The sequence below is a fragment of the Schistocerca serialis genome, chromosome 8 (genome assembly GCF_023864345.2).
Source record: "Schistocerca serialis cubense isolate TAMUIC-IGC-003099 chromosome 8, iqSchSeri2.2, whole genome shotgun sequence".
Taxonomy (NCBI): domain Eukaryota; kingdom Metazoa; phylum Arthropoda; class Insecta; order Orthoptera; family Acrididae; genus Schistocerca; species Schistocerca serialis.
The window spans coordinates 289,870,412-289,897,967 of NC_064645.1; the positions used below are offsets into that span (position 1 = coordinate 289,870,412).

The window sequence follows — 27,556 nt, forward strand, 5'->3', positions numbered from 1 at the left end:
CTGCTGCTTGGGATAGCTGATACCGATCTGCATTATGGTAGAACATGAGTTATCAACACTTTTAAGGCTGGTTACTTCAAACTGTCACTTATAGTTGGAATCTGAATCAATATTTGTGTGTTTTCTCCTCTTCCTCTATCAGTATGGAAAATACTTGAGAGTCAGTTTCTGTATTTGCTCTTCTCCAAATATAAATTTCCAAAGCTTCAGATAAAAATCATACTTCTACTCATCATGGTTAACATATAAGTGTGGGGGTGAAGTTAAAGAAGAAAAAGAACACATATCTATATTCACACTTTTATTTGCTCTCAGTTGCAGAAATATAACAGTAACTTTTGTATACAGTTATGCACCTCATTACAGCTTAACAGAACAATAATCATATTGATATATATGAAATAACAGGAATAATGCAATAAAGCTAAGAAAAAAATCATAATTTTTTTCCCTTGCTTACATTACTTTAACACTTGAATCACCTACAGGAGATGATGATCACATAAAATGATAAATCATTTAATATTAGTCGCATTTCAACAGTTAAAAAAATCTTTACATGAAACAGCTTTATAGACATTGGTCTGCAATGTATGTTTGTTTTAACTATCATTCACTCAACATTGAGTCTTTGCATGAAACAGTTTTATAGACGTTGGTCTGAAATGTATGTTTGTTTTAATCTTTCACTCAGTACCTTGATTTTTGCACTTTTAGAGGCCACTAAGGAGAAAAAATTATGTACCAATTCATCACTTTATTTGTTATGGGAATTATCAAACAGTCATACCTCACTGTTCTATTAAATTAAGGATGTTACCAATGTAATGTACATAATTCTCACTAAAAACAACTGAGATCTGATCTATGCATTGTGAAAACATCCAGTTTCTTAATATCACTGTTATATGTGGTACTGTTAGTCTGTCAAGTTTTAATGGTGCTGAAGTCATGTTTATGTTCTGCTTCATTTATATATCAATGCACTTAAGCTTTTCACATTTACATGCATTCATAGAACCAACAGCAGTTAGTTTTGATTGTAGATGTTCTTAAAATTGATGTTCTGTATAGAAGAAGCAGTCAAGCTGAACAATACGAAGTACATTTAATTGATAATGACTCTAATGAATAACTGGTATTTGAAAATCATATTAGTGAATTCAGATCAGTCCATGATCTAAATTGCAATCACACATGATATTTTGACACTGAAACAAGTGATGCTGCCTTGAAAAAGTGATGTAAAAGTACCAGAAAGCACAGGAAACTGTCCTGTCTGTTTGCTTTATATTAAATTATTCTCAACAAATCTGCACATACTTATTAACACTTATTAGTAATCTTTTTTCAGTTTTCCTTACAATGAATTGGTGATGTTATTTAATGCTGGTTTTGTAATAAGTTAGAATATAAACACTCTTAAGACGGAGTTATGGATTTACTTTGCATTTTAACACATTATGAAATGGATTTTTAACTCGTTTACATAATTGGGAAACAATAAATTGCACTATCGGTACAATGTCATGACAGTGACCAGTATCATTTTGAATTCATGTAACTCTGAAAAGGTTCCTGCCATAGCACTGTTAATCTCCGAGTTATTCTGTAATGCCATTTGTGTTAGTTTGCCATTTCATTCGACTCTATTAAGTCTGTGTTGGATTTATAGAGTGCACAAACATAGTTTTGACTGGTAGTACATTAATAATATTGAATAACTACACACATCAACAGCAAAAGATAGAGAAAATGGTCTAATCTCCAATAGTGAGAGTGCTTTCCAGTCCATTAATCTTAATTTTAACATTTTTGTTATTACAGAATCTATACCTCATAGTCACAGCATAAAAATTCTATCATAGAGTTACCTTAGAAATAGGTAATTACAACACCTACAATGAAAGTCACAGCATACACTGAAACTACACCTGGAGCTCATTTAGACAGCTCAGGAAATTTAATTAATTTCTCATAGCCACAGTTTATTTACATATTGTATTCTTTGGTATATTTTTTTAAATATTCTGAACAAATAATAAAGTGTGTTGTATAGAGTCCTATATCACATCACACTTGTCAACCATTCAATATGTCATCTTCTAAACTACAATCACTTATTTACCAGAACTAGTCTGTTAAAATTCTCTAAAATGAAATTTCTTTTACTTAAAATTTGAGTAAAATAGCTTTAGCCGCAGCCTACATATAAAAAAAGTTACAGCATACATAAAAATAATGTAAAATTTGTTGTTCGTATTACTGTCCAGTCCAGCTCTTAATTTTCAGTCAAAAATTATAATTTATTATTAAAATTACAATTGTTGCAAATTTGTGATATTGTCATTTTATGAGTACAATAAAGTGTAATAAAAATTACAATAAAACTGCCAGAGTATTTCACAATGCAAATTATTTCAGAAAAAGTACATTCTAAACATTTCCATTCCTATTTTTTAAAGCTGCTCTTTCAGTTTTTTATACTTCCAGTGATGTAAGTGAATCCTCAACAAACAAAGGAACCAGTGCTATAAACTTCATTAAATAATTTTTTAAGATTCATTATTTTTCAAGGTGTAACAGAACTTCATTAACTTGGCTGGTCTCTCTCACATCACATTGTATTTGCAGTCACAAGTATCTAACTTTTGACCCAAGAGAGCTTTCACTTGACATTTCATATTCTTCTAAATGACAAGTAACGATATATTCTAAAGCACCATCACTGCTTTTACTGTGAAAGAGATTCCAGTCATTTCATGTAAGTTAGAGGACAGAAACAAAATAATGCTTCGCTAAATATTGTCAGGGGTCCATCCCACTGTGCAGGATCCAATGCAGTATTGTCACTTGTGGCATAAGCCAGGTTTGCTCAAAGCCATCCAAGCTTCACCTGAAACAATTGATAAAATATAATTAAAATATTTGTGCATTCAGTTGAAATTAAAATTTCTTTCAAATTAAGTATTGCTTTGATCAATGTCAAAAATAGTTTGCAACAGGTCAGATAGCTACATATGTTCCCCCAAACACTTGTCTCCCATCTTGCCCAAACAGTGTACTATCTTTTGTGTGTGTGGGAGGGGGAGATAGATTGATAGACAGATAGGTAGATAGAGAGGGAGAGGGAGAGAGAGAGAGAGAGAGAGAGAGAGAGAGAGAGAGAGAGAGAGAGAGAGCACCCTGTAGATGTGGTCATGAAAGTAGACAGCTCTATGTTGCGACTTATGCCCCATTCCTGTCTGCCCCTGGCCTTGCAGTGTTGCTGTGTCACTGTTTGCTACTTCCATGTGACAAGTTTTTTTTGTTCCATGACATTTAGAAAACAAACTAAATATGTAATGTCCTAAAGTTTTTAACAGATTTGCTCCTGACAATGCTGGATGGAACATTACTTTGCCCAAACATAAAAACTGATGGCAGAAGGACCTGCATTGTGTTAGTGATATTGTATCTTCGTCAGAGGTTGTAGGTGTTATTATTGTCTTCCATTTGCCATGAAAGAGAGATAGAAACAGGAAAGTAGATTTACATAAATGGATGATTTAATAAAGAATTGGTCTGCAGGACTACTTTTATTAATACAATAGAAGGTAGTATTCTACATCCACTAAAGTCCATGCAATACAAAATTGAGCATGAGGGTTCAGAAATGTTTTTTTTCCTCTTCAGATTATATTGGTTTAAGTCCAGAAAATGTGACAGTGAATGCAAATTTCTTATGGAATGAAGAAATATTGCCATCTAGAGTGCTACATTTTTGCAGACTGTTCATTTATTGCATATGGAGGCCAGTAGACCTGGATGTATTGGAACAAAACTTGGGTTTCACAAAATCATACAGGCAGCACTTGAGAATTAATTTCAGTCACTTCTTTTAATCATTTCTATTATTGTCATTTGTCTTTGTGCATAGTACATATACGAGGGTGGTTCAGAAAGTAACCTCCAATTGGTCACAGTGCGGGTTGTGGGGGGAGTAGCGACGCCATCTGTGCGTTCACGCACTCAACAGGTCAGTCGGCATCAAGCTGTGGTAGAGTGAACGTCGTACCTGCACTAGTTTAGTTTTTGTGGCAGTTTGAAATGTGTGCTGCAATAGAAAACCCCGCCAAATGTGAAGTGCGTGCTGTCATAAGGTTTTTTACAGCCAAAGGATATTCTGCAGCAGCTATTCATCGTGAGCTTTGTGCCGTGTACGGACCAAGAGTTATGAGTGAAGGAGTTGTCCGTGAATGGGTACATTTATTTAAAAGTGGACGAGAAAACGTTCATGATGAAGAGAGGAGTGGTAGACCATCATTGGTGACTGACGAACTCGTTCAGACAGTTGATGCAAAAGTTCATGAAAATCGACGTTTCTCAATGTCGGAGTTGTCTACTGGTTTTCCACAGATTTCTAAGACTCTCTTGTACGAGATAGTGACAGCAAGATTGGGTTACTGTAAGTTCTGTGCACGATGGGTGCCCAAAGTTCTTACCGACCACCACAAAACTCAAAGAATAGCCTCTGCATTAGACTTTCTGTCACGTTATGAGGACGAAGGAGAACCATTGTTAAACAGAATCGTGACCGGTGACGAAACCTGGATTAAGTACGTGAACTCTGAGACAAAAGAACAATCAAAGATGTGGGCATATTCAAATTCGCCTACCAAACCAAGAAAAGCCTCGCAAGATTTTTCTGCCAGAAAACTGATGGCAACGGTGTTTTGGGATGCCAAAGGGGTGTTGTTGGTTGAATTCATGGAACGTGGTACGACCATTAATCAAGACGTGTACTGTGAAACAATAAAAAAGTTACGACGGGCTATACAGAACAAATGCTGTGGTATGCTGACTTCCGGTATCGTTTTTTTGCACGATAACGCCCGTCCTCACTCTGCTCGCAGAACAACGGCCCTTCTTGAGTCCTTCAAGTGGGACGTTATCAACCATCCACCTTACAGCCCAGACCTGGCGCCAAGTGATTATCACCTCTTCATGCATTTGAAGAAATGGCTCGGGTCACAGCGGTTTGATGACGACGAAGAGCTCAAAGATGCAGTCACAGGCTGGCTCCACGCACAAGCGGGTGATTTTTATGCAGAAGGAATTTCAAAGCTTGTGAAGAGATACGATAAGTGCCTCAATCGCTATGGAGACTATGTAGAAAAATAGTGCAAAGATGTAGTTGTAAGATGTATATATTAAAATATTTTTATTTAACTTGGTGTGTTTTTTTAAATCAACCGGAGGTTACTTTCTGAACGGCCCTCGTATTTAATTTCATTGATAACAGACAGGAATATTTTACAGTACTTATGGTAATAATGCTAGCAATCTTAAGTCTTTTAAGCTTCTGCCAATTTAGTACAAGGGGCCAAGTGTTTGAGACAAAATTTATGCTCTACATCTAGTTTTCTCTACACTTCCTTCCATTAGTTACCACCATTAATAGTTCATGCTTTTGTATGGCTCTTTTCATTTATTCCACTTTCCTCTGCATCAAATTAGTTTTTTGCTTTACAAGACATTGTTTCTTCTCGAGATTTCTCCATTTCTGCCAACAGTGTGTAATGTGATATTCCAGTTTCAGTTCTTCTCTGTCCTATCATATCTCCCTTGCCTCAGGATCCTTTGTGACCTTTCTACTGTGAACAATCTCATTTCCTAAACCACTGTTATCAATTATGCTAGATGAGAGAAGCTCAACTTTGACTGTTAGTGCATGACTGCTTTTGTCAGGAGCTTGCCTGCTGCTTCCTGACAAGCAAAAGCTTTATGTTATGTTTATTTCTTGTAGTTTAATTGCCAATACCTCTTTCCTCAGAGGCACTTCACACATATTTTACCACATCTAAATTTATTTCCACTTGTTTTCATATCTTTGCTTTATAAAGAATTTGCATACACAGTTTCTGCCTAACTGCAGTTCAGTTTCTTGTCATTTAGTGATTATTCAGAAATCAAGACATTTAATAGGACAAAAATTGGCACCATCCCTTGATTGCACAGTAGCTCCATAACTGCTTCTATTATTGTGTACAAATAAAATTTTCTTTCTTCTATAAGGCATACAGCATCATGAGAACAAACTTATTTGGAAAATCGTCGGCCAGCCCTAATTCCACTAGAAATGCATTTGTATAGGTTCTCCTTGTTCGTCATGGATGTGCACTAATAACATAGTTTCTCATTTGCTGGTGCTATTAAATTTCCCTACACTGCATATGTCAGTGACAGATAATTATCTAAGGAGCCCTGCACCAAACTTTCATATTGTGTCCGGAATCTGTTGCTGTGCAATTTCTAGTTGCTTGTCAATCTATCTCACCCCCACTAGATGTTCTATATTTCCTCATATAGTGTTTCTCTCCTCTCAATACCAGTGTTCTTTTCCTTATCACCTTCATAAATTATGTAATGAAAGAATATCAACAATGTTATGAAAAGGATAGATTGCTACTTATCACCATAAAGACGATACGTTGAACTGGAGACAGGCACAGCAAAAATACTGTTACACATAAGCTTTCAGCACAAGCCTTCTTCAGAAAAGGAAACACACACGCACGACCACATGAGCAGGCACACCTCACACGCACATAACCACTATCTCCAGCGGCTACAGCCAGGATGCAGTTAAACATGTAATCTTTTCAGTGAGTAGCAATTAGTCCTTTTCATATTATTGTTGATATTCCAATGTGGACTTTCCATTGTTTTAATGAAAGAAGTAGTTCACATGGAAATCAAATTATGTTTTTCTTCCCCCTGTTGTATATGACCACTATTCTAATAGTACAAAATACCTTTATAAGTCAGGGTACATTAATATTGGATGCCTTAAGGAAGTGTGCTTGGCTCAATACTCTTCCTGATCTATATCAGCGATTTTCCTCAAAGTGTAAAATGTGATGCAACGTACTTTTTTTCTGCCAACAGTCACATTCTAATCGGTGATGAGTCACCAAGTGCACTAAACAAAAAAGCTAAAGAAGCACTCATGAAGGTCAATAGAAAGCAAAAAATCAACCCTACATGTAAAAAAATCATAACTGTATTAGTTTCCACATAAGCAGAAAACACAATGGTAATCCTCTTAAAGTAGTAGATGAGTTAATAGGATGTGCATCGTGAACAGAATTTCTGGGATGCATGGCAGCTCACTTTTAAAGTGAACTGAGTGTATTACTGGCCTTGGGAAGTGAATAGCTTCAGCTCAGTATGTACTAAAAATAATAAATTCAGTTGTAGCAGCTTATACACTAGAGTAATGTATTTTGCATGTGTTCATTCCATAATTAGTTGTGATGTAACCTTCTGTGGAACAAATGAGCAGAATGTACAAACCATCTTTAAGCTGCAAATAAGGGCTGTACAAATTGTCACAAAAAGGAGCAAGAGAACTCACTACACCGAGTTTCTTAAATCGATGAGTTTCTTGACTGTTCCACATGAATACATGTTGCAAATAGTGATCTACATAAAAAAAAAGACATTGACCAGTACCAAATGAACAGGTATCCCACTACTAGTGTAGGTCAGTGTGAGTGCGCTGAGTGTAGCTTCGCCACGCTACTGTACTTATATCAGTTGCAAACTGTATCAGCAAGCAGCCACTAAAGGCCACCTATAGGAAGTGTGCACATGGCACAGTGTTTGCCATGCCGTCTACCTGTGACTTGCACCTATATATTCACACAGAGCAGTACTGACTCACTCTCATTATGTTCTTTTAGTTATACTGCTTACATCAGTTGTTTTGTGTATTGCTTATGTTGCACCTTCTGTATGATTCTTTTGTCTTGTTACATATGGAGCCATGAGAGGGTTCATTCTGTTATTGTTCAGAGTTTATGAATAAAGCTATATTTGTGTTACTTGACTCAGTTTCATATATTACTTGACTCAGTTTCATGTATTACTTGGTTACTACACGTGGAACCAGATCCAACCAGCAGTTACATCTCAGTAGGAAAGACAAAACAGAAAGCCAGAATGGTGAACTGTATGGATCGGTAAAGTACTGCGTTCTGGACTCGTTGGGCCAATCAAGTGCTACTGACCGCCGTATCATCCTTCGCCAATGGCATTATTAGGTGCAGTACTAGTCAAGTAGGGCAGTTGGCTTCACAAGGTCAAATGCTCTCTTTACCAGTCCTCCCACCAAAGGAAAATCCCTGGCAGTAGAAGGAATCGTACCTCGGTCTCCCACATGGCAGTCTGCTGTGCTGTTCACTCAACTATGGAGGTGGACAGTCTTCCATACAATGGAATTAAATTACACAAAAAACTTCCACAAGTCATCAAAGCTGAAGGTGAAATAGATGCTTTCAGAAATAACAAAAAATTATCTGCTAGCAAAGTGTTTTTATAACGTCAAGGATCACCAGAAATGAGATGTAAGTAATGTTGAGAACTGTGCTAATTATTAGAGTCATTTTACAATACATCCAAAAGAATAATGAAATATGATGTAAAAACATGTAATATAGTAAAGCAAATAATGTATTAATCTATTTATTACATATAGTTATATAATCTAATGTGTTAACAACATCCATAAAATTCACAATGCTCTAGGGACGGATAAACTAATAAATAAATAAATAAATTGATTGGTTTGACTGCTTCAGATTTTCATCATCCTGGTTTATTGATATTCCTCAAACTGACTCTAACTGGCAGACTTTATCATTACACTAAATTGAACGCATGTTGTGAGTAACATATTTGGAGGATGCAGCTCAAAAGTGGTGGCAAGTAATAAAATGTACACAACTAATCAAGATTTTTTTAATGAAATGTAATAAACAGGTAAAGTTATTTCTGTGCCTTACACAAGACAGTCAGCTGGATGTCCGCACTGCGAGCTGAGCTTTACGACAGTTGCACAGCCATTTGATAATTCTCGCATTTCGTTCAACGATGGAAGGCTGCTCAGCCTGACGTGGTGTGTTTCCACTAGTGCTTCCACTTCCCCATGGACCCCATGCAACAGCAGAGTCTACAGAGCTGACACTTTCAAAGTAGACTGGTGATGACGAACCAGACATAGGTGTTGACATTGATCTGTTGACAAGACAGAACAATACATGTAACATAATTTGTATTTGCTTTACCTGTTAGACTTAAAGGAAACTTCAGATGGTGAAATCTGAAAAAAATGTGGTGGTGAAATGTGTCTTTATAAGCAATATCAGTAACATTATTGAGAAAAAAGATACTAGTATTGTACATAATGCATTGAGTATTCAGACATAAGTCACATTTCACTGCAGCAGTTCTTTTCTGCCATATAACTTTTATACAAAAGTTTTCTTTTTCCTTCAGTTTGCCCTTCCTCTACCAAAAACTATAAGAAATTTATGCATAAAGATCAATTAGTTGGTCATCTTGATTTTTATTACAAAGAAAGATAGAAAACTAATTTTCAGCATTATCTTTGTTTATACTAGTGCAAATGCTTTTCAGAGTGAGACTTCAGAAAGTTTTTAATAATGTCTCTTTTTGGTTAATAGTAATTCTATCACTGTCATGAAGACTGGTTTGAAAACCAGTGTATCACTAGGCACTGGAAGTAGCATGCCTTGAGTTCATCTGATCTGTTGAATGTCATACTTCACCAGTGATAATTGCTGACAATATTTCACACTGTTCAGGTTAGACAGCCCTAGCACATTTAGGCGTGTTGTGGTGCTGTGAAGTGGGTGACATGTAAAATCATAGAAAATGAGCTAAAATACTGTTGAATGTATAGTTTTCAAGGTTGCTGGACTGATTGGTTATGGTGTTGGTGACATTTAACTCGAAAGGGTGGGCAAGTAAGAAGGGGTGACATAAACTATAACCAAAATGTAACCATAATTGCTTAGAGGTGACATATAAATTATAACCAAAATGTAACCATAATTGCTTAGAGCAATTTCGACCAAACTTGGTACAAGTGTGACTTATTACATAGAAGAAGGAGAGCATTTATATGCATATAGATAATTTGGAGATAAGTAAGTATTCAGGTAAGACTGGGTAATCAATTAGTTCAAAATAAAACAGGCAGGAGTGCTGCAATTTCAGTTAAAGCCAGCATACTTTGACTCTGCTGACTGTTAAAGTTGTAGACCAAATGTTGAACATTTGGTTTAATTGGATTATGATTTTTATTTGTCTTAATGTAACTACATGCAAACACAGCGTGAAGTGTTTGCACCTATTTACCTGTAATCTCTTGTGTCAAGTCCCAGTTGCTCAAAAAATTTCTCAAGCTGTTCAATGGTTTTTGGCTCAGGCCTTGGAACAAGTGGAGGTGGCCCACGGGAGTATCGATGACTGATGTCAGACTTCGATCGGAGAATTGGCCTGTGATGACGTTCTGCTCGCCATTCATCATCATCAAACCTGATACCAGTAATGTATTCATTAGCATGTTAATGATGACAGTTGATTAACATATTGCAAACTCATTAGCTAGTTCTCAGCAAGAGTACGGAACATTTAGTGTGTAATTCAAAACATGTGAAAGCTTTGGCAGAGTGAGTGTGGAAATTGAAATTTTTATTGAATTAAATTTATTAGTAAGTAAATAAATAAACAATTTACATGTAACATCTTGTTAAAAAATGAGGAAAAACCTCCTGCCAAATACTTCCCACCTCTCTCAAAGATGTGTTTTACTGCTCATACAACCCAGTAAATACCCTAATGCCACCCATCCTCAGCCCCTTGCTTCCTGCATGAACAGCCACCACCAAACCATGGAAAGGTGTGTAACACCATGTGGTTATTCAGTGGCTGCTTTGCAACTCTTACTGTCTAAGGTCCCCTTCCCTCCAGTCTTTCAGAATTGGATAGGTGGGAAATGTTCCTTCAGTCAGTTCTTCAGTTGCCCTGTCTTGGGTGAAATAGATGATTTTGATCCCTTGAATAATTTTATGTCGCACTTAAACTTCATAGGCTCACAATCTGACAGATAATATTTTGCTTTTGAATGTGTTAAAGGCTTCTCATATATCAGCCCTTTTTGCATACCTAGACTTCATCCAGCTTTTATTTATTCAATAAGTTTCCGATTTTGTTTGAATGTGTGAGGAAGCTTTCTGTTTGCTTTTATAGTAACTTTCTAGCATTGTTATTGGTTTATATCTTCTGTCATCATATGTTCATAGATTGTTGTTTGTCCCAGAGAGTTTAAGTTGTTTTCCCCATGAGTGGCATGTCTAACTTTCTAACTTATGGGAGAATCAAAATTACACATTTTCACTTGATTTGTCTCTTTCGATAAAAAGTAAAGGGTTGTTTAATGTATGATTGTAACATACATACAGTATTTTTTTCTTTTTGTGTGTGTGTGTTATTTGATGTAAGCTTTGAAGAGAGTTATTCATGAGTAGAGTATCCAGGCATTAGACTGAAGAGTAACTCTATTTGTTCTTATTATTGTGTACTGTTACATATCAAACAAATAGAAATACACAACAGAAATTCATCTAGGGCCAAATTTGGCACAAACACATAATTCAGAACATTGCAATAAACTTAACTGAACTTCAGTTGAGGTCTCAACATAAACTGATAGATGAGCTACTCAGTGTACAAAACATTTTTTGAAAGCATCCATAGGTATCATAGCTTCTATCAGAATTAAAATGGACAGTCTGATGTGCAATAGTAAGTAGTGCACACAAAGAGACTTTTAAGACAGATTGTAATAATGTACCTGTGATGACTTGTGGGAGAAAGTGGTTCCTCCGGACCGCTATCACTCCAGCTACTAGCACTTGGAGGTCCCTCTACAGGTCTCCGTGTTACTACTCTGTGATAAAAATACAAGACAGAAAAATGAGAAAAGGCAACTTTTGTTTCCAAACAAACATAAATGTCTAGTCCGAGCTCATAACACTACTGTTAGTTTAATTCTTATATTTAAAATCATGAAAACCACATGTGATACAGAGCTGCAACTTATCAAAGATCTTTAAAAAATACTGACTGACTGGTATCCAAACACTAGCCACCTACATTAGAATACAAATATCTCAATCACAGCTGCAAACATACTTATGACTTACTCATTTGTTTTAATAAATATAACACTAACCTTATTACAATGTTGTACAACACCTTAAATGTAACTGCATAGTTTATATACAGTATATACATGAATTTGACATGAAACAGATGGAAATAAAACCCATGTTCATTTACCTATTTGTTGGGATACTTCATTTCAGATTATAAATTTAAGCATGCAGGATCATTAAAATAGCAGTTACTTATTATAATTGAGAATACAGCCTATGTAAGCCCAAGCAGAATATGGTATTTGTATGATAGATAGTGCATTGAGGCCCTTGCTTTTCACACTGTATATTATTGACTTGGCAGTATCAGTAGTAACCTCATATGTTTTTTTGCAAATGATGCTGTTATCTACTCTAAAGTATACCTGAAAAAATGCTGCACAAATCTTCAGTCATATCTTGATGAGATTTCAAAGACGACAAAGACTTTAAATGGCTAGGAGTGTAATCTTGTGCTCTTCTTAAAATAAAAAAAAAATCAGTATTCTATGACTACAATCTCAGAGAATCACAACTGAAGTCAGCCAACTCATACAAATACCCAAATGTAGTTATTTGTGGGGATATAAAATGGAATGTCATTGCACTAAAAGGGGGTCCTCGTACATCACCTGTCATTCAACAACATCTTTGCCTCTGTACTTCTGCCTTGACTGACATCTCTGCCCAATCTCTTTGCCTTTACATATGTCTGCCTGTGTCTGTATATGTGCGGATGTGTGTGTGTGTGTGTGTGTGTGTGTGTGTGTGTGTGTGTGTGTGTGTGTGTGTGTGTGAGTGTATACCTGTCCTTTTTTTCCCCCTAAGGTACGTCTTTCCACTCCCGGGAGTGGAATGACACCTTACAATCTCCCTTAAAACCCACATCCTTTCGTCTTTCCCTCTCCTTCCCTCTTTCCTGATGAAGCAACCTTGGGTTGTGAAAGCTTGAAATTTATGTGTGTGTTTGTGTGTTTTTTATTGTGTCTGGGAAACATTCCACGTGGGAAAAATATATCTAAAAACAAAGATGATGAGACTTACCAAACAAAAGCGCTGGCAGGTCGATAGACACACAAACAGACACAAACATACACACAAAATTCACGCTTTCGCAACAGACGGTTGCTTCATCAGGAAAGAAGCAATGTCTGCTTGTGTCTGTGTATGTGCGGATGGATATGTGTGTGTGTGTGTGTGCGAGTGTATACCTGTCCTTTTTTCCCCCTAATGTAAGTCTTTTCGCTCTCGGGATTGGAATGACTCCTTACCCTCTCCCTTAAAACCCACATCCTCTCATCTTTCCCTCTCCTTCCCTCTTTCCTGATGAAGCAACCGCCTGTTGCGAAAGCTTGAATTTTGTGTGTATGTTTGTGTTTGTTTGTGTGTCTATCGACCTGCCAGCGCTTTTGTTTGGTAAGTCTCATCATCTTTGTTTTTATATATATATATATATATATATATATATATATATATGCCTGACGAGTCAACCGTTGGTTGCGAAAGCTAGAATTTTGTGTGTGTCTTTGTGTTTGTTTGTGTGTCTATCGACCTGCCAGCACTTTCGTTCGGTAAGTCACATCATCTTTAAATATGTCTGCTTGTGTCTGCATATGTGTGGATGGATATGTGTGTGTGTGTGCGCGAGTGTATACCCGTCCTTTTTTCCCCCTAAGGTAAGTCTTTCCGCTCCCGGGATTGGAATGACTCCTTACCCTCTCCCTTAAAACCCAAATCCTTTCGTCTTTCCCTCTCCTTCCCTCTTTCCTGGCGAGGCAACCGTTGGTTGCGAAAGCTAGAATTTTGTGAGTGTGTTTGTGTTTGTTTGTGTGTCTATCGACCTGCCAGCGCTTTCGTTCGGTAAGTGACATCATCTTTGTTTTTAGATATATTTTTCCCACGTGGAATTTTTCCCTCTATTATATTGATATCAGTAATTTGAACTCAACAATTATGTTTGTTATTGTCATTGTTGCATTTCGAAATCTTTTCTGTCGTCTTATTTTCTCTTTCTGTTTTTGCCAGTAGTTTCACTTTGTATTCACCTTCTCCTTTTTACCGTAATCTGCTATACAATTTTATCCCGCATATATATACTCAATAATACATAACCCACTTCCAAACCACAACCAAAAAATTTTTTTTGCCGCTTTCAACACTACCGCCACTATAAAATCCACCATTTCTAGTTCACAAACAGTTCCTTTCACCTTTAAAACAACCATTTCGGCTAGTTCTAATAACTTCCGCTTTATTTCCATTTCCGTTTTCCCACATCACTGATAATTTTTATCCGCTTCCCACAGGTTTTAACGTCGTTATTTCTTCGTCAGACAATTGTTAGCCTCATTTTCATAATCTGCCACCACAAAACCACTCCTTTTAATATATTACACGCAGTTTTTTCGAAATTTTCCCGAATTTCTCCGTCCTTTAATGTGTTTTGGCGGTAACACAACCACCTAACCTTTGTGCACATCGTTGTCTACCAACCCAAGTCCAACATAGCCCAGCTGTAACCAACACCTTCTCGCCTTTATGGTCTTTAAATATGTCTGCTTGTGTCTGTATATGTGTGGATGGATATGTGTGTGTGTGTGCGAGTGTATACCCGTCCTTTTTTCCCCCTAAGGTAAGTCTTTCCGCTCCCGGGATTGGAATGACTCCTTACCCTCTCCCTTAAAACCCACATCCTTTCGTCTTTCCCTCTCCTTCCCTCTTTCCTGACGAGGCAACCGTTGGTTGCGAAAGCTAGAATTTTGTGTGTGTGTTTGTGTTTGTCTGTGTGTCTATCGACCTGCCAGCACTTTCGTTCGGTAAGTCACAACATCTTTGTTTTTAGATATATTTTTCCCATGTGGAATTTTTTCCTCTCTCTCTCTCTCTCTCTCTCTCTCTCTCTCTCTCTCTCTCTCTATATATATATATATATATATATATATATATATATATAGAGAGAGAGAGAGAGAGAGAGAGAGGGGGGGGGGGAAACATTCCACGTGGGAAAAATATATCTAAAAACAAAGATGATGTGACTTACCGAATGAAAGCGCTGGCAGGTCGATAGACACACAAACAAACACACACACAAAATTCAAGCTTTCACAACAAACTGTTGCCTCATCAGGAAAGAGGGAAGGAGAGGGAAAGACGAAAGGATGTGGGTTTTAAGGGAGAGGGTAAGGAGTCATTCCAATCCCGGGAGCGGAAAGACTTACCTTAGGGGGAAAAAAGGACGGGTATACACTCGCACGCACACACACACATATCCATCCACACATATACAGACACAAGCAGACATCCTTTTTATCCCCTAAGGTAAGTCTTTCCACTCCCGGGATTGGAATGACTCCTTACCCTCTCCCTTAAAACCCACATCCTTTCGTCTTTCCCTCTCCTTCCCTCTTTCCTGATGAGGCAACAGTTTGTTGCGAAAGCTTGAATTTTGTGTGTGTGTTTGTGTTTGTTTGTGTGTCTATCGACATATATATATAAAAACAAAGATGAGGTGACTTACCGAACAAAAGTGCTGGCAGGTCGATAGACACACAAACAAACACAAACATACACACAAAATTCAAGCTTTCGCAACAAACTGTTGCCTCATCAGGAAAGAGGGAAGGAGAGGGGAAGACGAAAGGAAGTGGGTTTTAAAGGAGAGGGTAAGGAGTCATTCCAATCCCGGGAGCGGAAAGACTTACCTTAGGGGGAAAAAAGGACAGGTATACACTCGCACACACGCACATATCCATCCACACATACAGACACAAGCAGACATATTTAAAGACAAAGAGTTTGGGCAGAGATGTCAGTCGAGGCAGAAGTGTAGAGGCAAAGAAGTTGTTGAAAGACAGGTGAGGTATGAGTGGCGGCAACTTGAAATTAGCGGAGATTGAGGCCTGGCGGATGACGAGAAGAGAGGATATACTGAAGGGCAAGTTCCCATCTCCGGAGTTCGGATAGGTTGGTGTTGGTGGGAAGTATCCAGATAACCCGGACGGTGTAACACTGTGCCAAGATGTGCTGGCCGTGCACCAAGGCATGTTTAGCCACAGGGTGATCCTCATTACCAACAAACACTGTCTGCCTGTGTCCATTCATGCGAATGGACAGTTTGTTGCTGGTCATTCCCACATAGAATGCGTCACAGTGTAGGCAGGTCAGTTGGTAAATCACGTGGGTGCTTTCACATGTGGCTCTGCCTTTGATCGTGTACACCTTCCGGGTTACAGGACCTATATATATACACACACACACACACACACACACACACACATATATATATATATATATATATATATATATATATATATATATATATATATATATATATATATATATATATATATATATATATATATATATATATATATATATGTGCTGGCAGGTCGACAGACACACAAACAAACACAAACATACACACAAAATTCTAGCTTTCGCAACCAACGGTTGCCTCGTCAGGAAAGAGGGAAGGAGAGGGAAAGATGAAAGGATTTGGGTTTTAAGGGAGAGGGTAAGGAGTCATTCCAGTCCCGGGAGCGGAAAGACTTACCTTAGGGGGAAAAAAGGACGGGTATACACTCGCACACACACACATATCCATCCACACATATACAGACACAAGCAGAAATATGTCTGCTTGTGTCTGTATATGTGTGGATGGATATGTGTGTGTGTGCGAGTGTATACCCGTCCTTTTTTCCCCCTAAGGTAAGTCTTTCCGCTCCCGGGACTGGAATGACTCCTTACCCTCTCCCTTAAAACCCAAATCCTTTCATCTTTCCCTCTCCTTCCCTCTTTCCTGACGAGGCAACCGTTGGTTGCGAAAGCTAGAATTTTGTGTGTATGTTTGTGTTTGTTTGTGTGTCTGTCGACCTGCCAGCACTTTCATTTGGTAAGTCACATCATCTTTGTTTTTAGATATATATTTCCTACGTGGAATGTTTCCCTCTATTATAACCATATATATATATATATATATATATATATATATATATATATATATATATATATATATATATATATATATATATATATTATTGCTCTCCGTTGTTTTAAGAGTCATTTACATTTACCAAATATGTATTTTGCAAAGGACAGTACCATTTACGAAAATTAAGATAAAATGAAAATACTTTATTTCTTACACTTACGTATAGAGGTCTAATATATATTTTTTGCAGAGAAATTCATGACGATGAGTTGATATGACATGTATGACTTGAGATGAAATCACCCACCTGTCCATTATGTTTTACTTCAGACAAGCAATATTACTTTTTATTCAGACTTTGTGTGAGTGCTCAGCTTGTAGTTTAACATGCAATCATGGCGAGGGGTCAGCTTTGGAATTAAGAAAGGGACTATCTAATGGAATCATGAACACACTCTCACATACAATCAGTCAAGAAACCTTTAGGATCAGTAGAAATGGTAGTCATGAAAATGCTTGGAAAAGAACACCAATCAGTGATGTGTTGATTAAAGGTCCACATAATGATATTTTACTAAGATTGTCACATCTGAAAATGACTAATGTAGATTACTGGTCCATAATAAGGATGGACTTCATTCTCAAGCTGATCTACAAGAGGCAGCAGGTTCTTCAGCTTTCTGTGGCCCTAAGCAATCTGCATCTTTTATAGTCCTCTATTTAGAATACTAAATTGATATGTTGACCCAGTTAATGAGTTGTTTTTGACTGAGATCTTGTCAAACCTTCATGAGCAGCTGTGTTTTCACATTTCTGAAAAGTTACAATTATTGTTTCAATAAAATTATGTGTATGGACAGTGATGTAAGTTCTTGCCATGCTATGCGACTTTGAAATACTGACCTTTCCTTGCAGTTTGGCGTTGGTGGGTGCCTTACATCATCATCAGCAGATTCTTCCTCATATGCTAAAAATAATAGATGAGGATTAGCACACCACATAACCACTAATGAAATTGAATAATATTTCATTTCTATACAGACGAAAATATGATTGTGCAAACATTAACTTCTTTAGCTAGGAATCCATAGCTTTTTAATAATTTTGCAGTTTACTTCTTTTTTTACAGATGTTTCTACTAATCAGAAAAAAGAACATTATATAACATATTGAAAGTATATTTGGGATTCCAGTAAGTAAGTATGATTGATTTAGTACAAATGTATTCTCATTCTCTCTCACACACACACACACTCTCTCTGAACTTGTCATGTACATATTCCAGTCTTTGTTTTTCAGTGCAGCTCTTCCCTTTCCATTCTTAATGATACATGTTTTATATGGCAACACAACACACACACATAATGAACCCCCATTGGCACCATCCTTCATGAAATGTATGAAACTCTACTTACACCAAGCAAGCTCCAGATGGAATGGTACCAGTTATAGTTTTTCTTCTTCCTAGGTACACAGATGCACTTCCTTATGGCACTCAGTTTCTCTAAATATATGAGCATGGTCCTTGTACAAGATTTTTTCATTTACTCTGAGAAGATTAAATCTCAGAATTTCAAAATTAATCTTTCATATGATGTGTGATACTCTTTCCGTATTTTCACTTATAGAATTTCTGAGTTTTCTGTATAGAATTTTGCTGATAGCACAAACTCACTTCAAATCATGCTGAACTACTTCTGCAGCTTCAATCTGTTATGTACTCTGCAGAGAACATTTTCCTTTGGTTCATCAGTCATCTGACAGGTTTGTTGTGACATCTCATCATTCATTCACTGTATTTCATAGATCCTATCAAGCAGGAGAACCTTCAGAGATGTGGAATACGTCAAGATATACATTTAACATAAGACAAGAACATCATAGAAACTTTATCTGTACACAGTATTAACAGTAATCTATCATTATACTGCTTAATGTTATTCCCACTTATTAACTCTAAATTTAATTGAGTAAATTGTTAAGAAAGCTGCTACTTTGAGAAAAGCTGCTACCTCCTCAGAAACTCCCCATTTGTTTGTTGTATTTGTTCCAGTCTCTGTATGATTATCTGATAGCTTAACACATGTCCTATCATCCTATCCCTACTTTTGGTTAGTGTTTTATTATATTCCTTTTGTTATCAGTTCTACAGATGAGCTTCGGTTCTATTACCATTCTGTGTAATTTTAAACAACCTTCTTTAACACACATCTCAAATGTTTTTATTGTTGTTTTTTATTATTTTCCCACACTCCGTGATTTACTTTCATACTACACTATGCTCCAGATACATAATCTCAGAAATTTCTTTCTCTAACTGAGGCCTACATGTGATACTGGTAGATCTTTTTTTTGAGAAGGAATGCTTGATAACAAAACATTGGCTCCAGGGATTTTTATGCTCCAATTCTAATACATATAAACCGTAAAATTGTTGTCAGTAACAAGAGTGAATTTAGTATGAACTCAGAAATTCACAACGACAATAGTAGAAACAGATGCAATTTCCCTATAGACTATGCATCCCACAACAGAGTTCAGAATACAGTTTTATACTGTGGTGTGAAAGTCTAACAGGTCAGCGGTGGACATTAGGAGGGAAACTGAAACTCACCAAACATACAATATATCTGAATATTTGGATCCAGAAAAGTAAATTCTTCCTAACACTAATATTTGTATCAGACAGATATTGATTTTGTTAGTTAAAATGCTTTGTTTGAAGTAGTAGATAATAACGGCAACTAAGTGGATAGAAAGATGAACTTTTTTTTTGTCAAATTAGTTGTTCTTCTAACATAGCAAGATATCAGTTTCAAGTGAGTGACACTAGTCATAAACTGCTGTTACTTTTTTTTTTTTTTTACTGAAGTAGCCAGCAATGGTTCCTTCTGCCTGTTAATGTATAACTTGACTCGTTCCACATTCTTGAAGGCCTTCCTTCATTATAGGATTTACAGAGCATGATATGTCAATGACTGAATGAATGAATGCATCTCTTTGTATGTTTTAGTGTGCCTTTTGTTTCCTTCTCTCTTTGTTTATCGTGTAATTTTTGCTCCCAAAATTTCATTATGTTTACTGTATAGTCACCAGATTTTATGTCAGGTTTGCTGCTAATCTCATTTCTGCTGCTCCTCAATACTTTCAGCTCTCTTTGATTTACATTCCATCCAAATTCTGTGCTCAATGAGTAATCAAAGCCATTCAGCAGGTCCTGCAGTTCTTCTTCACTTTCACAAAAGATTGCAATATTTGATAATCCTACTGGTATCCTTTCACCCCATGTTTTAATCCAATTTCTAATTGTTTCTTTAATTTTGTTCATTGTTTTATCTTCTTATCTGAAAATAGAAGAATACAGGAGAAAGACTGCATAGCTGCTTTACACTGTTTTTAATCTATTGGTCTTCCTTCTTATTGTTCCCTCTTGTCCCCATTTGCCTAAGGATTTCAAACTTATGGCACCACTTTAGAATGTTGCCTACTTTCCCTGAGTTGTTGAATTGCTTGTAAGTATCTTGATTTTGACTAAGCCTTATTACATTTATCAATCATTATGTCAGAACTGCCTTTCTAGTGCCTTTATCTTTTCTGAAGCAAAACTAATTAACATTTGGCAGATGCTAAATTTTTGGGTTATTTTGTTAATTACTTCTATGGAACCTTACACGTCCTTATTCTATCCTCACCTTTTGTAGGTGAAGAGTATTAATCCTAGAGATGCCTTTGAAGTTTGAAGGTCACTTTTTTGTGATGTGCTTTAATACATATTATTTCTTACACCACTAAAATCAAATTTATTGCAGATCTGGAGTGTCTTTCATATGAAAATCTACAAAACAGAAAATTTATTCGACCAAAACCTAGTACCATGAAGGTTATTGATTTGTAATTATTCAACACATTTGTTGGCACTAAAAGTGTTAAGAAATAACAGTGCAGTAAAATCTGATACAACTCACAGTTATTTTTTTTAATGCTGTTCCTGGAAGGTGAACTGTGTCTTGAGCTGTTCCTTTGACCTTGATTTCGACCACCAGATGAAGTAGTACTCATAGCAGAACCCATAGACTGAGTTCTTGTGCAGCATCTGTATGACATTGTGTTTATTATATTAATATGATTAGTAATTATTGTGCCCACAAATACAGAAAATTACTTTTATGACTGATACCACTACAACTGCTGTCAAACTTGTTTCACACTGTAACAATGGCTGAAACAGTACCCATATGAAATGGCAGAGGAGAATAGCAGGTAAGAGACCTAGTTGTTGGTATATGAAAAAAGATCTGAGTAGCTGAAAAAGTTCTCTGTAAGAGGATTAGGATGGCTGCAAACAAAGAATACTGATGTCTAAAATGTTAAATGCTCATTCTTAATACATCGGGAGTTGGAAACTGTCTTTGATGATTATGTTATTTGTAAGTGACAATGTCAAAGCTGTTGTCCCAGTTACTGGAATAAAGGCAAAAGTGCTGTTACTGTAATTACAGGATGAGCACTGATTTAAGCCAAGATGGAGTGAGTATTTTTGTCATAACATCCTGCAGGCAATACTTCTTGACTCAATGGGTCAAGAAGTTAATGTCTTACATTACTTTAAATCCATTCAAACTGTCATACTGAACATGTTCTCTTCAAAAATTACACCACATATATTTCAAATCACCTCAACTTTTTTTAAAAAAATGTATGTAGCAGTCCGTGGTGTAAGGCATTGCAATAATTAGTGCAAAAATAAAATATTATTGTAAGTATTTTAAGGTCTCTGAAAGTAATTAAATATGTTATGTAAAGTAATGTAATTATGCAAAATTAATATTTGTAATCTTAAAATTAAAGGAAAATCTCCTATGCATCTTCTTTTAAAATAACTTCATTCTGATGAGTTAATGAAGTATGAAATTTATTAAAGGGTGTATGTTCAATCTAATTTGTGAAATTATAATAATGAGAAATTTGTGTTTTAATCATAAAAGGAGGTAATAAACTTCCATATGATGCTGTTTGTGATATGTGGGATGCCCAAGATACTGTTGCTTTTTTTAAAATTTTATTGTACACATCTAGTTCTGTAGAACCAAATTGAGAGGCAAATCTTCATGGTCATGGAACATCTCTGTGCATGAAATTACAACAAAAAATAGTAAAAGATAAAATAAAATGTTTATAAATCTTAAAAAGATGACAATCCATGAGTTTATATAAATACCATCAACAATATAACACAGGATTCAGCTTAATTTTTCAAGGAACTCCTCAACAGAATAGAAAGAATGATCCAAGAGGAAACTATCCAGTTTACATTTGAAAGTGCATGGATTACTGCTAAGATTTTTAGATTCCTGTGGTAGCTTATTGAATATGGATGCAGCAGAACAGCAGTGTGGTCTCAGCTCTCTGAGACTGTAGATGTGTGTGCAAATTGTGTTTGTGTGTGTGTGTGTGTGTGTGTGTGTGTGTGTGTGTGTGTGTGTATGTGTGTGTGTGTGTGTGTGTGTGCATGTGTGTCTACTGCTGACAAAGGCCTTAAGGGCCGAAAGCTTTAGTTGTGTGAATCTTTTTATTGTGCACATCGCGACTCAGCATATCCGCTATATGGTGAGTAGCAACTTTCCTTCTCCGGTATTGTTACATTCCATCCTGGATTTTCCATTGTTTGATTACATCTTCAGAGTATGGTTTATTAGCTGAATTTCATAATTTGTTTCCACATGAGTGGGAAATGATTGAGATTATGCCAGAAAGCAAGATTTTGTGTGGGACTGGAAATGTAACAGGCTATTAATTAACTTCCCAAGTGTACTCAAATAATTAATTACTACTTTAGCTCGCTACTAACTGGAGTTTCTCACTTACAGATACTTAGAAATTAATGGAATTTTGAACTACTTACTACCCACAATTCCTCACAACTCAACCATGTTCACGGCGCAGTGAATCAGCTACAGTAAACAGTCCTATGCCGTGGCAACTTAATCATGAAAAAAGTGAATAACATAGTGAGAGGATGTTTGAGACATTTCAATGTCTTTTTAATGTCAAATTATTATCAGCTGTTCAGTGAGTGCAAAAATGCAATTTATTAGGTGTAGATGTATCAACACTTCAGTCTGTTCATGCTGTACATTGTGTTAGTTATGGGATACCCCAGAAGTAACAAAATAATCAGTACAAATATTGTTTTATGGAGACAATTACTACTAACAGAATACAGTCAAATTGAATTTAATTGTTTCATTTGGTTATCTTTTTCGCTAAATGGAAATCATGATGGTAATGAAAGAAATTTAATTAACAGTACATCTGAACACATAACAGTTTGTTACCATTTGTTTCTGGGGAAAATAAATGAGAGGAACAAATAATCTACTATTGCACAAATAATAATGATGCTCAATGAAATAAAAAGACAGTGTGCTGTATTTTGAAACTGATGGCTTTTAGTTAATTCATAATGAATATTAATACTACCAGAAAATGTGTAATTATACATTAATTTAAGAGCAACCAAAGTGATAGCCACTTATCCTGATCTCCCATTCTTGAAGTAAATATTTTTGTCAGTTTTTCTAAACTGGTGTAACCATTCTCATTTTTTACGTAATTTTATTTCTTATGTGCACAGGTCTTGGAATTAATTTGCAATGAACATACACTTTCAAGGATGAAGCTCTGTAACATGGTTCATCAGTAAAAAAACTACAACCCACTATGAAGATTTAACAATTACAGTATACCAGTAAACCCCAGATACTTCGAATAATCAAACTCTCTTGTATAAAACAGCTTCAAATGTCACATAACTTTACAAATAAGATACTGCGTTATATATTTGAAATAAGTACATAAGCAAGGAAAAAATCTGGAAAAGGTTTGAAATTATGCATAAAGTTGTTTGGAACTCAAAAAGTGTCTTCATTATGAAACACTGGATGGATATAGTCTGGGTCACTTGCACTCCACTTTAAGCAAAAGCTAGTTCTTCATACACCTCAAAGTTTATGAAGATGTATCTCCTGAAATATGTGATATACAATGATATAATTTTGCAGGTACTTTTAGAAGAATATGTGGATACTGTATGCAAACTGCATTACAAAAAGAGTTTGTAATAAAGAAGTAATAAATTAAAATGTCATGTCTGATGCTCAAGTTTTACTTCATGAACAGTGCTAAATGTAGTAGCCAAGAAACTTTTTCCTTTCATCATTTGGGAGTGGGAGGTGTGGTTGTCAGTGACAAAAAATTTCATAAAGGTTTGAAATTATGTTCATAGTTTGCTGCAAATTGCTAAGTGTTCTCATTCTCAAATACTGGATAATAAATAAAATAAAAAAATAAAGTCTGGGTATTTGCACACAGTCAGTTTCACTGCCTTAGAACAGACATATAGTATCTAACCATAATATCTGTCATACTGTGTTAAAATTTTGACATAAGATTATATCTCTTAATGATTAGATTATAACAGCATTTAAAAATTTTAAATTCTTAAATTCAGTTAAAAACAAAGCAAAATACTGAAAATAACATTTTTGTTGCCCTGGAAGCCATTAGATAGGCAACCTGAAACTGATACATGGTTCTGGGATAGCTGCTTAGTAATACAGATAATGGCCCTTTCATTAGTATTAATATTATTGGAGCTCTGTTGTTTTCCATTGTTTGAATTTTGCTTCTGTTTCAAAAAGATTGCTTTTGCACATTTGTGTTTGTTTGGTGCCTCTGCAATGCTGTTTGAGTTTATGAGGAATACTAAGTGGACTGAGGTGTGAATGGGAATTTGGACTGAGCAGGGAGGTGTGCTAGGGTAGTCCATGCAGTTGTGCACAACCCCTGTGCCAGGGTGATGTAGTGGTTACCACACCTGCGTAATCCGCAGGAGACCTGGGTTTGGTGTAAATTTTTATTCATCATTTCAGTCTGCATATGTGTATTTGAGTTTTTTAATTATTGATTGTTTCATTGCTTTCTTTGTTTCTTAACTCTATATATTTCTACTTTATAGTGATTTACAAATTATAGGTGTAGATATAAAACATTTGTCTGCATTATGTATTTTGGAATAGTTTTTGCTTTCTTTCTCTGATGTCACTGGGACATGGATTTCTCTGATGTCATTGGGTCATGAACTTCCTCTTGTTGTTGGCCTAAGAGCTAAATTTCTTTACATTTTCACATATGTTTGCCCGTATAGATATTACACACTTGCAGCAGTACCATACTGCAGCCATATGAAAAATTATTTTACACCATATTGGAAGACTTTACAAATAAACTATCCTTATTAACAAAACACCAGCATGGTTTTAGAAAGCAAAATACAACTACCACAGCTATTTATGAGTATCTCATTAAAACCTTAAAAGCACTGGATAATAAGGAAATCACTACTGGTCTCTTTTTAGATTTATCCGAAGCCTTTGATGTAATTGACCATACCATACTCCTTAAGAAGTTAGCAAATAAAGGTATAAGAGGAATTGCAAACAAATGGTTAGAATCTTACCTGTCAAACAGATTTCAAAAAGTTGAAATTAATTTTGAAAAAAAAGAATACAACCACCCATCAATCTACTGTCCACTCCTCTGACACAATGCCTATTAGATATCGTGTGCCACAAGGCTCAATCCTGGCACCCATACTATTTCTGCTATATATTGATGATATAAGCATGAAGCTTGCTACAGGACATACCACACTATTTGCCGATGACACGAGTATACTAATAACAGGTACTGATACAGAGGACCACAACCAAAAAATTAAACTGCTTATGTCGTCACTCAGCAAATGGTTCAACGAGAACAAACTGATTATAAATATACAGAAAACAATGTACATCAACTTCAGACTCTCATCCCAAAAACAAGAAATGCCTGATGTGATTCTGAATAACCAAGAGCTTATGTGTGTGGACTCTGTCAAGTTTCTTGGCATATGGTTTGAAGAAAATCTTAAGTGGGAGACTCACACAAATTATATCTCAAAAAAGCTATCAACTGTGTGTTACATTTTAAGGATACTCAAAAAAATCAGTCACAAAATCTGTTCTCATACATGTATATTATGCTTACTTCCATTCTACATTACAGTACAGAATCATATTTTGGGGGAACTCACCTGGAGGTAGATATATTTTCAAAATGCAAAAAAAGGCAATACGCATAATATGTAATCTAAGACATAACGAATCATGCAGACAACATTTCAAAACAAATGGCATTATGACACTGCCCTCTGCTTAGGTTTATAATATCATCTCACTTGTCAAGTCATAGCTGTTAAACAATGAGTGCACACTAAAATTCATTGGGGATATTCATAACTATGCAACAAGGCAGCAGTCTGACCTACATATGATTCAGTCCAGAACTACCCACTACCAAAAAAGTGTTTTAAATGTTGGGATACAAATGTATAATAATTTACCAAATGAAATCAAAGCAACAAAGAACCCGAGGGCCTTCACACATAAGTTAAAAAAATATCTCTTGGACCGTTGCTTTTATGCAGTTGATCATTTTTTTGAAAGGGGTTAAAATTGTAAACAATTTTATGATAAATGTTCAATTAGGTCTGAAATTTATATACTGTGCATGTCTATGAAATATACTGGATTATTGTATACTGTGCATGTCTATGAAATACACTGGAATACTTTACTATTACATTTGTATTGGCTGTTTGTATTTTACCATACAACATTTGTATTTACCGTTTTGTTAAAGACAGCTAACGTCCTCATTACAAAATAATGTAAAATCAATTTATTAAAAATTACTTGCAAATATGTTCTCTTGACCTGTCCAATATCGTATGTACAACCTTACAGTTCTGTGATTTGTATTAACTGTTTTGTTTAAGATAGATAATTTCCTTGCTACAAAATAATGTAAAAATCAATTTGTAAAAATTACTTGTAAATAGCTCTCTTGACCTGTCCAATATCATATGTACAGCTGTACAATACTATGATTGCCTGGATCAATAAAAATACAATACAATACAAACAGCATGGATTGGTACCTACCACATAGAGGAGGCATTGGGCAGCAGCAAGGTACATTGAGAGAGGATAGTTAGGTGTTATCAACTATTATACAGAATCCTTCTTCAGATGTAGACAAACATACACACACAACTTACACACAAATGGCCACTGTCGTGTTTTCTTCTACATCTGAAAGAGGGCTCTTTTGTGATAGCTTACAGTGCCTAACAGTCTTCTTTCAGTGTATCTGTCCACTACTCACCTCTGTGTGATGAGTAGCAATCTATTCTATTTCATGTTGCTGTTATTCCGTCTTAGATTTTCCAATGTTTGTCATTACATTTTGTGACAGATTAGAATTGCAAGCATTACTATATAAAATGCATCACCTTGTTGAGTGTCTGCTGCTAGACCCAGAGCTGGTGGCATGTGGCTGAGGATGTACTGGAGTCTGTGAATGTTGTGTGCCACCAGTAGTATTTGCAGCCTGATGCAGATCTGGGAGGGACTTATGATGTCTGCTGCAGCCAGATGTTCTGCAAGACAGAGAGTGCTCATCCCCGGCAACCTGT

General features: G+C 36.0%; 1 protein-coding gene across 1 annotated transcript in view; it reads right to left on the reverse strand.

The window, feature by feature from the left end:
* Positions 1-302: 302 nt before the first annotated feature.
* The window catches only part of LOC126416227 (protein FAM110B), a 477,951-nt gene continuing 450,697 nt past the window's right edge, over positions 303-27,556 (reverse strand). Inside the window, exons 4-10 of the mRNA XM_050083831.1 lie at positions 27,374-27,552; positions 20,946-21,073; positions 17,884-17,947; positions 11,705-11,800; positions 10,207-10,386; positions 8,829-9,060; positions 303-2,896 (exon numbers count right to left, since the gene is read on the reverse strand). Coding sequence (XP_049939788.1) covers positions 8,838-9,060; positions 10,207-10,386; positions 11,705-11,800; positions 17,884-17,947; positions 20,946-21,073; positions 27,374-27,552 — 870 coding nt within the window. The 3' untranslated portion in view covers positions 303-2,896; positions 8,829-8,837. The remainder of the gene's footprint in view (positions 2,897-8,828; positions 9,061-10,206; positions 10,387-11,704; positions 11,801-17,883; positions 17,948-20,945; positions 21,074-27,373; positions 27,553-27,556) is intronic.